A 15,392-nucleotide genomic window follows, 5' to 3' on the forward strand; every position below is an offset into this window, starting at 1 on the left:
AGGAGAGGAAGAAGTGGGAGAAATGGGAGAGGGCCGACGGCTGGCTGGAATCGGCTGATGTGAGCTAGGGCAGATTTGGAAACACTGACCACGGGAGACTTGGAGCCGAGGAAGCAAGGCCGGGTTCGGCAGCTCCGGTGAGGATATCCGGGGTGGTGGTGGGGGTAGGTGGGGACAGGGGCCAGCCGGCTCCCGGAGAACGATGCGCGAGGGCTGCAGGTACGGGAGGGCGGCCGAGGCTGGGCGCCCAGGCCTTGCGCTGCACCAGATCTGGGCGCGCAGAGGCGGCGCCGCGGTGTGGCCCTCCTGTGGAGCGCGGAGAAGGCGGCTTCGGCGAAGAGGGACCAAGTGGCCGGTCCAGGGGCCTGGGAGAGAGTACCAAGGAAAGACGTTCTGGGGCCAGGTCATCGCCTCGGCGGTGGTCACTGCCTCACCTTCCCTGCGTTTCTTTGACTTAATTTCATCCCGAGCCCCTCTCCCGGGGGTGCTTACGCCGGGCCCAGGCGCCCTCCCAGCTCTGCCTTGGTCCTCGCCTGGGTCCCGGGAGTCGACCCAGCCCGGGTTAGTCCCGGGTTGGAGGGCACGGCCCAGGAAAGGGCCAGGCAGTCCCCGGGCACCTGGGAGGGACGATCCTGATCAGATCGCGCCCCACTCCGTCTTGGAGTGGAAGCCACCTGGTCTGTCCCTCAACCCTTCGAGACACCCCTTTCCCCGGTGGGCCGACTCGAGCCGCCGCTCCTGCGCACGCACCCGGGAAAAAGCCACCGGCGGAGCCGCCTCCGCGCCCCAAACAGGTCGGAACCGCGGCTCCCGCCCAGTGAGGGCGCGGGAGGTCCCGCCGCCGTCCCCCACCTGCCGGGAAATCCGAGCTGTGCCTTCAGCCACTGCGGCTGCCGGAGCTCGCTCCTGTCCGCCCGCCAGCCCGGCTCGGCTCCGCACGCCCCCCGCCTGGCTCCCGCCCGCCCGCCCGCGGGAGTCACCTCTCCCGCGCCCCCGCCCCTCTCGAGCTCGCTCCCGCCCCCTCCCCCCCGCGCCTCCTCTGCCCGCCCTCCTCCCCCTCCCCCTTCCCTCCTGCCCTCCCTTCATTCCACAAGTGTCGCTTCGCTCTCTCCCGCGCACTTGGCGTGCTGGAGAGGTGAGCAGGGAGCCTGCGAGCGGGCGCGGGGCGGCGAGTCCCGAGCCGCCGGCCGAGGGGAGGCGCGCACCGCCCGACTCGCCCTTGCTCTCCGGCCCCCGCCTCCCCACGGGAGCCAGCCGGACCTGCACCCCGCGCTGGCCCCCGTTCCTCCTCCCCCCGCCCGGCCCGGCGCGCTCCTCCCCGGCCGGCCCCTCGGCGCGCGGCGCGCTGGAGGCGAACGCGGGCTGAGCCGAGCGCAGTGGCCGCCGACCACCGAGCGCCCCGCGCCGCTCCCTGCATGTGCGGCCCGCGGCGGCTCGCAGCCCCCGGCAGCAGCCTCGGCAGCTTCGGCCGCGCCTCGAGAGGCGGCTGCAGCGGCTCCAGCGGCGGCCGAGTGGCCGAGCCCGGGCTGGGAGACACGATGCGCCGCGTCCTCCGGCTGCTTCTCGGCTGCTTCCTCACCGAGCTGTGCGCCCGCGTGTGCCGGGCGCAGGAGCGAGCGGGGCACGGGCAGCTGGCGCAGCTGGGCGGCGTGGTGGTGCTGACGGGGGGCAACCGCTCCGGGGCCGCCTCGGGAGAGGTCGGCGAGGGCGTGGGGGTCTCGGACGCGCCCCCGACCCGGGCGCCCACGCCGGACTTCTGCCGGGGCTACTTCGATGTCATGGGCCAGTGGGACCCGCCGTTCAACTGCAGCTCGGGCGACTTCATCTTTTGCTGCGGGACTTGTGGCTTCCGGTTCTGCTGCACGTTTAAGAAGCGGCGACTGAATCAGAGCACCTGCACCAACTACGACACTCCGCTCTGGCTCAACACCGGCAAGCCCCCCGCGCGGAAGGACGACCCCCTGCACGACCCCACCAAGGACAAGACCAACCTGATCGTTTACATCATCTGCGGGGTGGTGGCCGTCATGGTGCTGGTGGGCATCTTCACCAAGCTGGGGCTGGAGAAAGCGCACCGGCCCCAAAGGGAGCACATGTCCAGGTGGGCTGCCGCCCCCCGCCCCCCCACTCCCCGGGCGCCGCTCTCCCTCCCCGCCCCTCCCCACCTTCCCGGAGGCAATGGCGCTCCCCCTCCACCCTGGCCTTTCCGCGGGGGGATGTCACCCGGGCAGCCAACTTGGGCTGGGAGTGCAGAGGGGGGACGGGGACCTCAGCGCAGGTGTGGATGTGAGAGAGTGTGTGTGGATTAGGGGTGTCTCCCCCCCGCCCCCCCGCCCCCCAGCTCTCTTGCCGCCCCCTCCCGCGGAGTATTGCAGCGGACTTGAGACAGCCTGAGAGCCCGTGTCTTTGGAGTCTTGGGTTTTGGGGACGGGGGGTGGTCCAGCCTTCGGATTCCGCATACGAGCCTCTAGGTAAACGGGGGCCGGCGAGCCCGAAAGGGAAGGGGGGCGTGTGTGAGCCCGCGCGCGCGTGTGTGCGGGGGGGGAGGGAGGGAGGCCAGGAGTGTGTGCCGCCTGCAACTCGTACGACTCGCGAAAATGTGGCGAGGGAGGTGGAGAGTGCGGGGAGGGCGAGAACAAAAGCTTTGCATGGAGCGGCCGCCTCGCTTTCCGCCGAGCTGCCAGGTCCCTGGAATTGGGACCTCGCACCCCCCTCCCCATCACCCCCTCGTCCCTCTCTCCAGCCGCCACCTCTCTCTGTCGGGGGCAGAGACCGCAGCCGTGGCGCTGCGCCCTTTGCGCGGGCTGGTGTGGCCTCCCAGGGCCGGAGCCCCCTCCCAGCGTGCCTTCACCCCCCTAGACACTCTGATTCGTCAACTTTCCCTTTTGCCTTATTCATTATGCAAGTCCCAGCACGAGCAAGTCGCAGCAGATGGGAGAAGGCATTTGGGGATTAATGGAGCTATTTGCCTTTTTTTTTTTTCCCTTCCCCGAGTGTCTAAATCGATTCGCACAACCCAGTAACTTTGGAGGCGGAAGACGCAGACGGGAGGATGCAACCCCCGGCCGGGGAGAGGCCAGGGGTTGGTGTGGGGTCCCGGCTGGGGTGAGGGGAGACGGGGGAGGGTGTTAAAGAGCGCGGGGTCGCCTGCACACAGCCGGATGACTGGGGAACAAGGTTTATTCTCTTTCCGTATACGCGCAACAGAGTCGCCATGTGTTCCCCCCACCCCCAAACACACACACACACACCCCGCACCTCCGGCTGCCTGTGCGCGCGCGTGTGTCTGCACGCGCTCCGTGTGCCTGCCTAAAAAATCTCAACAAAGAGACCCACCAAAAATAGGCGAGGAACATCACCAGCACCTCACTAGTAATTATTTTCTATTTATATGCAGATTATCGGATGATTCCCCACCCCCCTTCCCCACCCCAAGGGAAGAATTTGGGGGAAGAAAGGGGTGAGGAAGTTGCTCTCGGTTTGGGTTAGCAGGGAGGTGTGGATGGATGGTGGGATCAAGAGGCACAGAAACCCCCCTCTCCCAGGGGTTTCAAGAAAGCCTGACCTACCAGAAGAGTCAAGCGCGGGCCCCGCCCACCTCCTGCCACCCCAAGGTGCCCGATCGCCAACCCCACGGGCCGGTGGTTCCACGTCCCCCCGCTGTCCTCGCCAAGGGTCTGGTGTTGCGAACGAGTCTCGGAAGCAGGGTTGCGGCAGCGACTGTTGCCTCGGTAGGGAAATTCACCCAGGGATGGGTAGGCTGCCTGGCAGATTTCGACTTAATTCCTCTGCTGAAAGCTCCTTGGAGCCTTTGCCTTGCAAACCAGGGCTTCGGGAGCTCTCCTCCTCGTTCGGTTGGGATGGGGGTGGAGAGGCAGGAGGAGGGAGGTGGGAAGCTGGGGAGGAGCACTAACCTTTGGGCAACTGTGGGAGAAAGTGATGCTGGCCTGAGGCCCCAGGGACTCAACTTCCTGGTCCTGCCCGCTTGCAGCCCGGCAGGCTGCAGCCACATTCCTCTACAGGTACCGGGAAAGGTCTCCTTGGTGGTGTAATCTAGGGGGTATCCAGTACTGGGGTCGCAGAGCCCCAGCACAGGCTCCTCTTGCATACATCTTGAGAATTCCAGGCAGGAGTGAAGTACATACTCCTGAAAAGAAAGAATGCTTGATTTTTACTGATGACTTCCAGGGTATAGTTTTCAACCTTGGCTGATGTTTAGGGTGACCTGGAATGCTTTTTTAAAAAACCCCGTTGCCAGGGGCCCCACCCTGATGGTTCAAGTCAGGATCTCTAGGGTGGGGCCTGTACATCCATACTTTGAGTATCTCTCCGGGCTTTATGGTGTTCAGTCAGTCACTGTCCAGGAAAAGGAAGTAACATTTGCTGAGCACAGTTCTGGGTGCCAGGCACTGTACTAGGGTGTGTGTGTGTGTGTGTGTGTGTGTGTGTGTGTGTGTGTAAACATCATTTAGTTCGCACAGTGATGAGACAGGTGCTAATTCTGTATTACATAGGAGCAAATCATAGCTGAGATTGGTGGCTTGCTCAAGGTCACAGAGAAAATTGCGCATTCCTTAGTCCCCTGGTGTCAGCTGTGTCTGGGGCAGATGTTTTCAGGTTGAGTGAGCATCAGAATTTGAGGAGCTTCCTAAAATGCACAGTCCTGCGCTTGATCCAGAGAGATTCTAAATCCATCTATCTGGGCCTCAGAAGTCTGCGTTTTTACCACCTCCCTGAACGGCTTGTGTAAAGTGGTCCACACTTGACTTGGGACCATTTTCCCGGAAGGAGGGTGGATGGATTCATTCAGTGTGACTCTTACTTACATGGTGTTGCTGGTTCTCCCTGTGTGTGTAGCCTTTGGGTGTGTTTCTATGGTGCTGGGGCTTGCCCCAAGTACTCACCAAGTGCATCTTGCTCTACTGATGCAGTTAATCATTTCCTATCCCAGCCATGGCTCATTCGCTTTTGCCCGCACGGACCATAGGATGTTTGGCTGGGTCCAGCACGCCAAACTCTGCATCAGAGAAGCTGTAGGGTGGCTTTCAGGTGAAATTAACCTGCTGGCTGCAGCCTCTTAAATTTGTCTCGAGCTGCAGGGGTCACTGGAATGGAAACTTTGTTCTTACCTTTCCTGAGAGTACCTACTCCTCAAAGACTAACAGCATGTGCTGCTGCCACGTCACACTGTTGACTGCTTCTAGTGACCTGTGTGCTTGTATTTGATGAGGTGTTTCCAGTCTCAGAGGCCTGGGCATATCGCCTGCTTCCTTCTGGGCTGATTAGGACTGAAAAAGGGGAGAGACAGCAATTCCAGAGTGTGCGCAGGCCTGGCCTGTGAGGTGGAGAAAACTGTATAGATCCTTCGACAGCAGATATAACCACAGCCACATTCAGTCACTATTTATTGGAAGAAGTGACCGCAAATGGTGGGTACCAAATAGTACCAAACCATGCAGACACATTTTATTTGGTCTGCAACATATTTCTATGTCTGTATTCTTACTTTTGGGCTTTCCAGGTGGCTCAGTGGGTAAAGAATTCACCTGCAACACAGGAGATGCGAGTATGATCCATGGGTCTGGAAGATTCCCCGGAGGAAGGCATGGCAGCACACTCCTGTATTCTTGCCTGGAGAATCCCATGGATGGAGGAGCCTGGGGGGCTACAGTCCATAGGGTTGCAAAGAGTCAAACATGACTGAAGCGATTGAGCCTACACACATGAATTCTTAAGTTGTTCCCGATTTGTTGTTATGAAACATTTTAAATATGCAGAAAACTTGAAAGAAGAATAAACATAAACTCTAGTATGTCTTTCATCTAGATCAGAATTTCCTCCCCTTGCCACTCTTGACATTTGGGGCTTGATTGTTCTCTGCTGTGGGAGGCAGTCCGGTGCATTGCTGGGTGTTTGGCAGCATCTCTGGACCCTGCCTCCTTAGGTGCAGGTGGCACCCACCCACACTGCAGTCGGGACAATTAAAATGTCCTCAGACATTGCCAAAAGTCATCTAGGAGCGGAGTCACTCCCAGTCAAAAACTACTCATTTAGATTGAACAGTTATTAGTATTTTGTCACGTTTGCTTTATGGCTATCTCTCTCTCCCTCTTCCTTCTTTCCTTCCTTCCTTTTTTCCTTCCTCTCTTTTTTCCTTTTTTTTTTTTTTTTGGCTGAGCAGTTGAAAATAAGTTGCAGACATGACACTTCATCCCTAAATACTTAAGCGTGGATCTCCTAAGAACAAGGACATTTCTCCCACATAACACAGTTCCAGTATTCTGCCCCCCAAAAGGAACAAAAATTCCGTAACATCATCAAATAGCCAATCGTATTACTGTTTTCCCAGTCATACACCAGAAATGTCTTTTAGAGACTGGGTTTTCAAACCAGGATTTCAGTCAAGGCTCACTGCGTTTGGCTGTGAAATCTCTTTAGCCTCTATGGTGTACAGTGTTTTAAAACCAACTTAGAACCAATGACCAACATTTAAAAAACTGGGAGGTTTCGCATAGAAATCCTGATCTTCTGATTTCTCTTGAGAAATCAATAGATCTGGTAATACTGGACCTGCATTTTCAAGCGGCATTTGTTCCCTTTAGGACCCTCAGGTTAATTTCACTTGCCCCCGTCCACTACTGCCCTGGTCCCCAGTTCAGTCAGTCATGTTCCCTGCAGTCCCCAGAGGGGTCGTTGGGCTGATCTAAAGAGAAATGGGTTCAAGTCAAATGGCTCCAGATTCAGTCCCAGCTCAGCCACTTAATAGTGTGAAATTTTGGGAAATTTGCAGCTCATCTCTGATTCTCAGATTCCTGTCTTTAAAAATGGGATGATGAGGGTCCCTGTGTCATAGGTCTGTGTGAGGATTCACTGAGACTGGGCTTAGAAATCTCATAGAGCAGGACCTGCCGTAGTCACTGCTCAGTGACTCTGACCCTTTATTATCATCCTTATCATTGGAATTTTCTCCCCCTTATCTATGGAAGGAGGTGAAGTTGTCGTCTGGAACTCTTTGCCTAGTGCCTGCTCTGCCATGTCTATTTAGCTGCGTGACATTGGCCAAGTCTCGTCACCTCTCTGGACTTGCGTTGAATTTCAGCAGGACAGGTGGCAAGTTCGGTAGGTTCTCATCAGTTACCTATTTAACACATAGTAGTGTATATATGTCAATCCCAATAAAAGTTAATTAAAAAAAAATGACCCAGGCCAGAGCTTTGCCATGCGTTTTATTGGAGTATAGTTGCTTTACAATGTTGCGTTCATTTCTGCTGTATAGCAGAGTGAATCAGTTGTGCTTATACATATTTCCCCTCTTTTTTAGATTTCCTTCCCATTTAGGTTACCACAGAGCACCTGTGCTTACAGCAGGTTCTTATTAGTTACCTGTTTTTATACATAGTATATATATGTCCATCCCAACCTCCCCAGTCCATCCCACACCCCCTCATTGGCCTGGCTGATATTCAAGGACACTTGCTGGCTTTGCTATTTTGCCATAAGCTTGTGTGTAAATTCTCATTTAATTTCATGTCCCACGGAGGTCAGCTTTATGACAATCTGCTTTTCACAGAGGCACAGATTGCTTTTCAACAGGATGCAAAATCCCTTAGCGAGTGGAGGAGCTGGACTTCAGGCCCAGACAGTCTGAGGCTATGGCACGGGTCCTTGACCACCAGGCTGCACTGCCTTGAAGCACTGACATCCAGGGCTTCAGTCTTTGCCGATCACAGAGAGGTGCTTGATGCCCTGCAAATAAGAGTGCACATGTCAGGGCTGGTTCAAGGAGCCCGAGTCAGATCAAGACTATGGATGTTTCCTGCATCTGCCCCTGGCAGGGCCAGCCCTCTTGGCAAAGGCATTGGTGAGAAATGACCTTGGGGGCAGGAATGCATGTTTGAAGCTCTTTACATTCGAAGCCAGTAGGGAACATAAGTCATTATCTTGCCCACCTTCAAACAGTCAGAAGTCCAAGTGGCAAATTACATAGCACAATGTCCCGTGTGTTTTTCAAGCATGCTTCACGAATGCTTGAATCTCTTGCAAATGGCATCAAGTGATAAACGTCCCTCCTGCTGCTGCTAAGTCGCTTTAGTCATGTCCGACTCTGTGCGACCCCATAGACGGCAGTCCACCAGGCTCCCCCGTCCCTGGGATTCTCCAGGCAAGAACACTGGGGTGGGTTGCCATTTCCTTCTCCAATGCATGAAAGTGAAAAGTGAAAGTGAAGTCCTCAGTCGTGTCTGACTCTTCGAGACCCCATGGACTGCAGCCTACCAGGCTCCTCTGTCCATGGGATTTTCCAGGCAAGAGTACTGGAGTGGGTTGCAATTGCCTTCTCCAAAGTCCCTCCTGCTCTTGCCTTTTCTCTCTTATTCCAGCCTCCCCTCCACCTCCCTTTTCTTATACATTTATGGTTATCCTGTGGCTTTCACCAGCTGCCCAGGCTGGAGAAGCCCATGAATGCATATGCTGTTGGCCACAGAAAGTCTCTAAGTTATTTTTTTAATTTTAGTTTTTAATTGGAGGTTAATTGTTTACAGTGTTGTGTTGGTTTCTTCCACTCATCAACATGGATCAGCCATAGGTATACCTACATCCCCTCCCTCTTGAACCTCCCTCCCACCCCTCACCGCATCCTAGCTGTGTAGGTTGTCACGGAGCACCGGCCTGAGATGCCTGCATCATATAGCAAATTCCCACTGGCTATCTAAATTTTTCCTTGCAGAATATGTTTTGCTTCTCTTTGCACACTGAGACCTTGCATTTTAAAAATCAACTTTATTGGAGTCTAATTTACACAATACAGTGTACACATATTATGTGTAGTTTGATGAACGTGGACACGTGGCTACACCCGTATAACCACTTCCCCAGAAAGTAACCTCATGTCCATTGCCCTTAGATCTTTGAAAAATAAATGATGCTGCTGGTACCAGAGGAAAAAATCTCAGGAATCCCATTCAAGTGTTTAAAAGTCAGGAAACAGTTCAGACCTTGGAACCCCTGGAGGCTTCGAAGCGAGATGTTGGAACTCTGAGCTCCATTTGGCGATGCTGGGGTCTTTTATTTACTCACTGTAATTGGAAAGAAAAGGGACGCAGACTTGTCTTGTCATTCCTCAGATATGCCGTGCTTGTTGCTGCCTTGGGGTTGCTGTGTTGGTTTGCCTCAAATTCTCTGGCTGGCCCTTTCTCAGCATTCAGGTCTCAGCTCAATGTCACCTTGTCTGAGAAGCTGTCCTTGATCCCCTAGGCTTATTTACCGATGCTCCCCCACCCCCTCCAGCCCATCACTCAATGTGATTTGCTGCATTTCACATTACACTCTAAAACGAACTTACTAATGTACTGGTCTACTAGTTTATCATCTGCCTCCTTCCATTATTGTTCACAGTAAGGAGTGCAGTCTTTCCCCATCTGTCACTTGAGTCCTGCTATAGTACCTGGCACATAGGAGTTCTGATTCCTGACATCCTGGTTTACATGACATAAGGTTCCTCCGCATTCCATCATCATGTATTTGCTCATGGATTTAGTCATTCAGTAGGTGTTTATTGAGTGCCTGTAGTAGATCCAGCACTGGACTGAGAGCTCTGAAACTGCAGGGAATAATGCAGGCATAGAGCTCACGGTCCATGGCAGGAGGTGGGTGACGTACAAGTGAATGTACAAGTGAATAGACACCAAGTTGAACCTTATGAAACTGCCAGTATTCCATCATCTTCAGCCTCAAAAATGGCAGTCTTTCAGCTGTTTGGAACTGGGTTAAGGGATATGGAGGAAAAGTGTAGGTTCTTCAATAAGGTGCCTTTATTAAGTCAGGGTTCTCCAGAGGAACAGAATCTTCAGGAGATCTGTCTAACTATCTGCTTATCTAGAGATTAGGCAGACTTGCCACACATGATAATGGAGGCTGGTAGGTACAAAATCTGCAGAGTCACGGTCCAAGTTTGTTTTTTTTTTTCCTTCTTTTTTTACTTTTTGTCTGTACCTCAAAGCATGTGGGATCTTAGTTCCCTGACCAGGGATCAAACCCGTGCTCCCTGCAGTGGAAGCATGGAGTCTTAGTCACTAGACCACCAGGGAAGTCCTAAGGTCCCAGTTTGAATCTGAAAGCCTATAAGTCACTGTAGAACCATGAGGACCTGATGTCCCAGTCTGAAGGCCAACAGGCAGGAAAATTCTCTTTCTTGGGGGAGGATGAGCCTTTGTTCTATTCCAGTCTTCAACCGATTGGGTGAGGCCCACCCATGCTGTGGAGGGCAATCTGCTTTCCTCAGTCTATCAATCTAAATGTTAATTTCATCCAAAAACACCCACTCAGAGGCATTCAGAATAATGTTTGACCAAATCTTTGGTCACACTGTGGCACGTCAAATTAACACATAAAAGTTACCATCACAGTACATTTAGGATCTTGCTCTTTTAAGTGTGGACCAGCAGTAACTCTGTCACCTGGCTCCAAATCTCAGGGCCGGCCACAGACATCTTGAATCAGAATCTGCATCCTAACAAAAGCACCCAGGTGGCTCAGAGTTTAAAGTGTCTGCCTCCAATGCGGGAGACCTGGGTTTGATCCCCAGGTTGGGAAGAACCCCTGGAGAAGGAAATGGCAACCCACTCCAGTATTCTTGCCTGGAGAATCCCATGGATGGAGGAGCCTGGTAGGCTACATTCCACGGGGTTGCAAAGAGTCGGACACGACTGAGTGACTTCACTTCACTTCAATCTGTGTGCACATTCAAGTTTGAGAAGCGCTCAGAGTGTGTACTACACGTAAATACCCATCCCTTAGGCATTTGTTTGGCTTGTGGTGCATAGTTGGTTCTTTCCACTGTCTAATTCACTAAATTAAAAAAAACCACATCCCTATTTGTAGCATATTTTTTAGTATACACAATATATGGGTTTCCCTGGTGGATCAGATGGTAAAGAATCTGCCTCCAATGCAGGAGACCTAGGTTCGATCTCTGGGTTGGGAAGGTTCCCTGGAGAAGAAGATGGCAACCCACTCCAGTATTCTTGCCTGGAGAACTCCATGGACAGAGGAGCCTGGCAGGCCATAGGTCATAGGGTTGCAAAGAGTTGGACATGACTGAGTGACTAACATGTATAATATATGCACATACTAGCAAACAATTAATAGGTACACTATAGCATTTATTATTTTTAAAATTTTTATTGAAAGACAGTTGACTTGCAATTTGTATTAATTTCTGCAGTAAAATTATCTTCAGCTATATATATTCTTTTTCTTATTGTTTTCCATTATGGCTTATCACAGAATATTAAATATAGTTTCCTGTGCTATACAGTTGTTGTTCAGTCGCTAAGTCATGTCTGGTCCTTTGTGACCCCATGAACTGCAGCATGCCAGGCTTCACTGTCCTTCACTATCTCCTGAAGTTTGCTCAAACTCATGTCCATTGAGTCAATGATGCCATCCAACCATCTCATCCCCTGCCGCCCCTTCTCATCTTGCCTTCAATCTTTCCCAGCCTCAGGGTCTTTTCCAATAAGTCAGTTACTCACATCAGGTGACCAAAATATTGGAGCTTCAGCTTAAGCATCAGTCCTTCCAATGAATATTTAGGGTTGATTTCCTTTAGGATTGACTGGTTTGATCTCCTTGCAGTCCAAGGGACTCTTAAGAGTCTTCACTAGCACCGCAATTCAAAACCATCAATTCCTAGGCACTCTGCCTTCTTTATGGTCCAACTCTCACATCCATACATGATTGTTGGACAGTCCATAGCTTTGACTATATGGACCTTTGTCAGCAAAGTGATGTCTCTGCTTTATAATACCCTGTCTAGGTTTGTTATAACTTCTTCCAAGGAGCAAGCGTCTTTTAAGTTCGTGACTGCAGTCACTGTCACAGTGATTTTGGAGCCCAAGAAAATAAAGTATATCACTGTTTCCCCATCTATTTGCCATGAAGTGATGGGACTGGATGCTATGATCTTCATTTTTTGAATGTTGTGCTATATAAAAGGACCTTGTTGTTTAGATATACTCTAAAGCATACATAATAAACTCACAGTAAACTGTAGAAAATTCTGAAAGAGACAGGAATACCAGACCACCTGACCTGCCTCTTGAGAAACCTGTATGCAGGTCAGGAAGAAACAGATAGAACTGGACATGGAACAACAGACTGGTTCCAAATAGGAAAAGGAGTATGTCAAGGCTGTATAGTGTCACCCTGCTTATTTAACTTATATGCAGAATACATCATGAGAAATGCTGGGCTGGATGAAGCACAAGCTGGAATCAGGATTGCCAGGAGAAATATCAATAACCTCAGATATGCAGATGACACCATCCTTATGGCAGAAAGTGAAGAGGAACTAAAAAGCCTCTTGATGAAAGTGAAAGAGGAGAGTGAAAAAGTTGGCTTAAAGCTTAACATTCAGAAACTAAGATCATGGCGTCTGGTCCTATCACTTCATGAGAAATAGAAGGGGAGACAGTGGAAACAGTGTCAGACTTTATTTTTTTGGGCTCCAAAATCACTGTAGATGGTGATTGCAGCCAAGAAATTAAAAGACGCTTACTCCTTGAAAAGAAAGTTAGGACCAACCTAGATAGCATATTAAAAACCAGAGACATTACTTTGCCAACAAAGGTCCGTCTAGTCAAGGGTATGGTTTTTCCAGTGGTCATGTATGGATGTGAGAGTTGGACTGTGAGGAAAGCTGAGCACTGTAGATTGATGCTTTTGAACTGTGGTGTTGAAGAAGACTCTTGAGAGTCCCTTGGACTGCAAGGAGATCCAACCAGTCCATCCTAAAGGAGATCAGTCCTGGGTGTTATTGGAAGGACTGATGCTGAAGCTGAAACTCCAATACTTTGGCCACCTCATGCGAAGAGTTGACTCATTGGAAAAGACCCTGATGCTGGGAGGGATTGGGGGCAGGAGGAGAAGGGGACGACAGAGGATGAGATGGCTGGATGGCATCACCGACTCGATGGACATGGGTTTGGGTGGACTCTGGGAGTTGGTGATGGACAGGGAGGCCTGGCGTGCTGTGATTCATGGGGTTGCAAAGAGTCGGACACAACTGAGCGACTGAACTGAACTGAACTGAAAGCATACATAAGAACAGGTATATTAAACAGAACTGAAGGTGAAACAAACATTTACAATTTGTTGCCAATGGTGATGACTTTGTGTAATAACACACTAATGTGTGTTGAGGATGAAGGTCACCATTCATACATAAATCCATATTTCGAATATTCTTCATGAGAGTTTGAATTATTTTTGGCTGATTTCATTTTGATCTGACTAGGCCATCATTTTTTTTAACCTCGTGAGAAACTGTTGAAGAGGAGAGGGTCCAGTCTATCATTTTCCTGTCCTTGTTTCATCAGTATTGTCTCCAGGCTGTGGTTTTGTTATGAGGGAACATTCTTAAGCCCCATGTCCACCTAGTGATGGTTAGCTTAGTAAAACTAGATACTTTGCTTGCACATCCCTTTGGGGGTGTGTATAACTACAGCACAGGTGATGCACCCTAAAGATGACGCTGCTGCCAAGGTTGGCACCGTGGTCCAAGGTTCTTGATTCTCACCATCTGACATGGGTGTTCCAAGTAAGGGCTCCAGCCTCATTTTTTTAAGAAAAATATTTCTTATTTTTAATGATTAAAGACCATACACAGAAGCTGTCATATTTCCTTCCCCCCACCCTGCCAAACTGTATTAGGCATTCCCCGAGTGAGTGGACCACACCTTGAAGACACCTTGTCCAGGATACAGAGGCCCTAAGAATCCCTGTCCCCATCCCTGCTCTGGGAAGGGCTGCCTTTGGGAAATGTATTCTTGGCTTTCTGGTGAATTTCATGAATTTTGGCACTCAGCAGGAGCCAGGGAATCTACCAATGGCAGTGCTGACCGAATTCACAGAGAACCACCCTGATCATTTACTTTGCTATCCTCTTGAAAGTTCAAATAGTTTGAAATTTTGGAGAGAAATCTTTAGAGAATGTGGTGAGAGCTATGGCCTCTTTTTTTTTTTTTTACTTGATAGTGTCTCAATCTGTCTTCTTTATTTATTTTTATTTGCTTATTTTATCATTTTGGCTTCAGTGGGTCTTTACTGTGGTGTGCAGGCCCTTTGTTGTAAACTGTGGGCTTCACTACCTGTGGTGCGGGCTTAGTTGGAAGATCTTAGTTTCCAGACTAGGGATTAAGCTCTGTATTGGAAGGCAAATTCTTAACCACTGGATGGCCAGAGAAATCCCACACTATGGCTTCTTGTTCAGGAAAAATGCACAAATAAAATTTCTGTTCAATTCTAGAGGAGTTCAGAGATCCTCTGAAGTTCGGTAAAGAACCTATGTATTTATTTATTTTTATTTTAATGTATTTCTTAAAAGTTTTTTTAACTGGAGGATAATTGCTTTACAATATGTTACTTTCTACCATTCATCAACATGAATCAGCATACCGCAGCTTCTCATTAGCTATTGTGTTACATGTGGTAACGTATATATCTCAATGCTGCTCTCTCAGCTCGTCCGACCGTCTCCTGCCCTCTCTGTGTCCATAAGTCTGTTCTCAATGTCTGGGTCTCTATTGCTGCCCTGCAAATAGGAAAGAACATGTTTAGAAGTGGAAAAAAGGCAAATTACGTTTGAGAAACATCTGTCTTGTCTTTCAAACATTCCTTTCCTGCAGCCCCTTTCAAGTTTCAGGTCCTGCTTGCTGTGCAGGGTCCGGAGGAGCTTAAACAACGATTTCAAAGACATTCAGGTTTGTATCTTAGTCCCTCCACTGATTAGCTGGGTTAACTTGGGAGTGCGTGCGTACATGCTAAATTGCTTCAGTCATATCCAACTCTTTGCTACCTGATGGACCGTAGCCCTACAGGGCAGCCTTTTTTTTTTTTTTTCCTTTTTTTCTCAGGGCAGCCTTTTTAAAAATATTTATTTATTTATTTGGTTGTGCCACGTCTTATTTGCATCATGTGGGATCTAGTTTCCTGGCCAGGGATCGAACCCAGGCCCCCTAAATTGGGAGCTTGGAATCTTAGCCACTGGACTACCAGGGAAGTCCCGTCGGGCAGTCTCTTTGTTCTGGAGAATGGGTATAGTAATCCACACCTTGTAACGCTCTCCCACTTGTTGGCTGCAATTCAGCTTTATTAACCTTCTTGTCCCTCAGATCTGAACTCTTTCATGCCTCAGGGTCTTTGCACTTGCTGACCCCTCTGCCTGGAATGTTCTTTCATCCTCTTTATGGCAGTAACTCCTCACTGTTCAGGGCTCAGCTCAGATGCCTCTTCAGGAGGGCTTTTCCTGATCAGCCAATCTGTCAGTTTATTTAGGATTTTTCTTTTTTTAAAGTGTACAGTGCAGTGGTTTGTAGTATTTTGAGAAAGTTGAG

The 15,392-nt window shown here is 50.5% G+C and overlaps 1 protein-coding gene across 3 annotated transcripts in view; it reads left to right on the forward strand.

The window, feature by feature from the left end:
- The first annotated feature begins 1,362 nt into the window (after positions 1-1,362).
- The window catches only part of SHISA9 (shisa family member 9), a 515,393-nt gene continuing 501,363 nt past the window's right edge, over positions 1,363-15,392 (forward strand). For 2 of the 3 annotated variants that reach the window (XM_043914350.1, XM_043914352.1), the window contains exon 1: positions 1,535-2,101. In XM_043914350.1, the coding sequence (XP_043770285.1) occupies positions 1,539-2,101 (563 nt within the window). In that variant the 5' untranslated portion in view covers positions 1,535-1,538. Of the gene's footprint in view, positions 2,102-15,392 lie in introns of all 3 variants that reach the window. The other variant, XM_043914353.1, reaches the window with a different exon arrangement.

This window comes from Cervus elaphus, chromosome 10 (genome assembly GCF_910594005.1).
Source record: "Cervus elaphus chromosome 10, mCerEla1.1, whole genome shotgun sequence".
Classification (NCBI taxonomy): domain Eukaryota; kingdom Metazoa; phylum Chordata; class Mammalia; order Artiodactyla; family Cervidae; genus Cervus; species Cervus elaphus.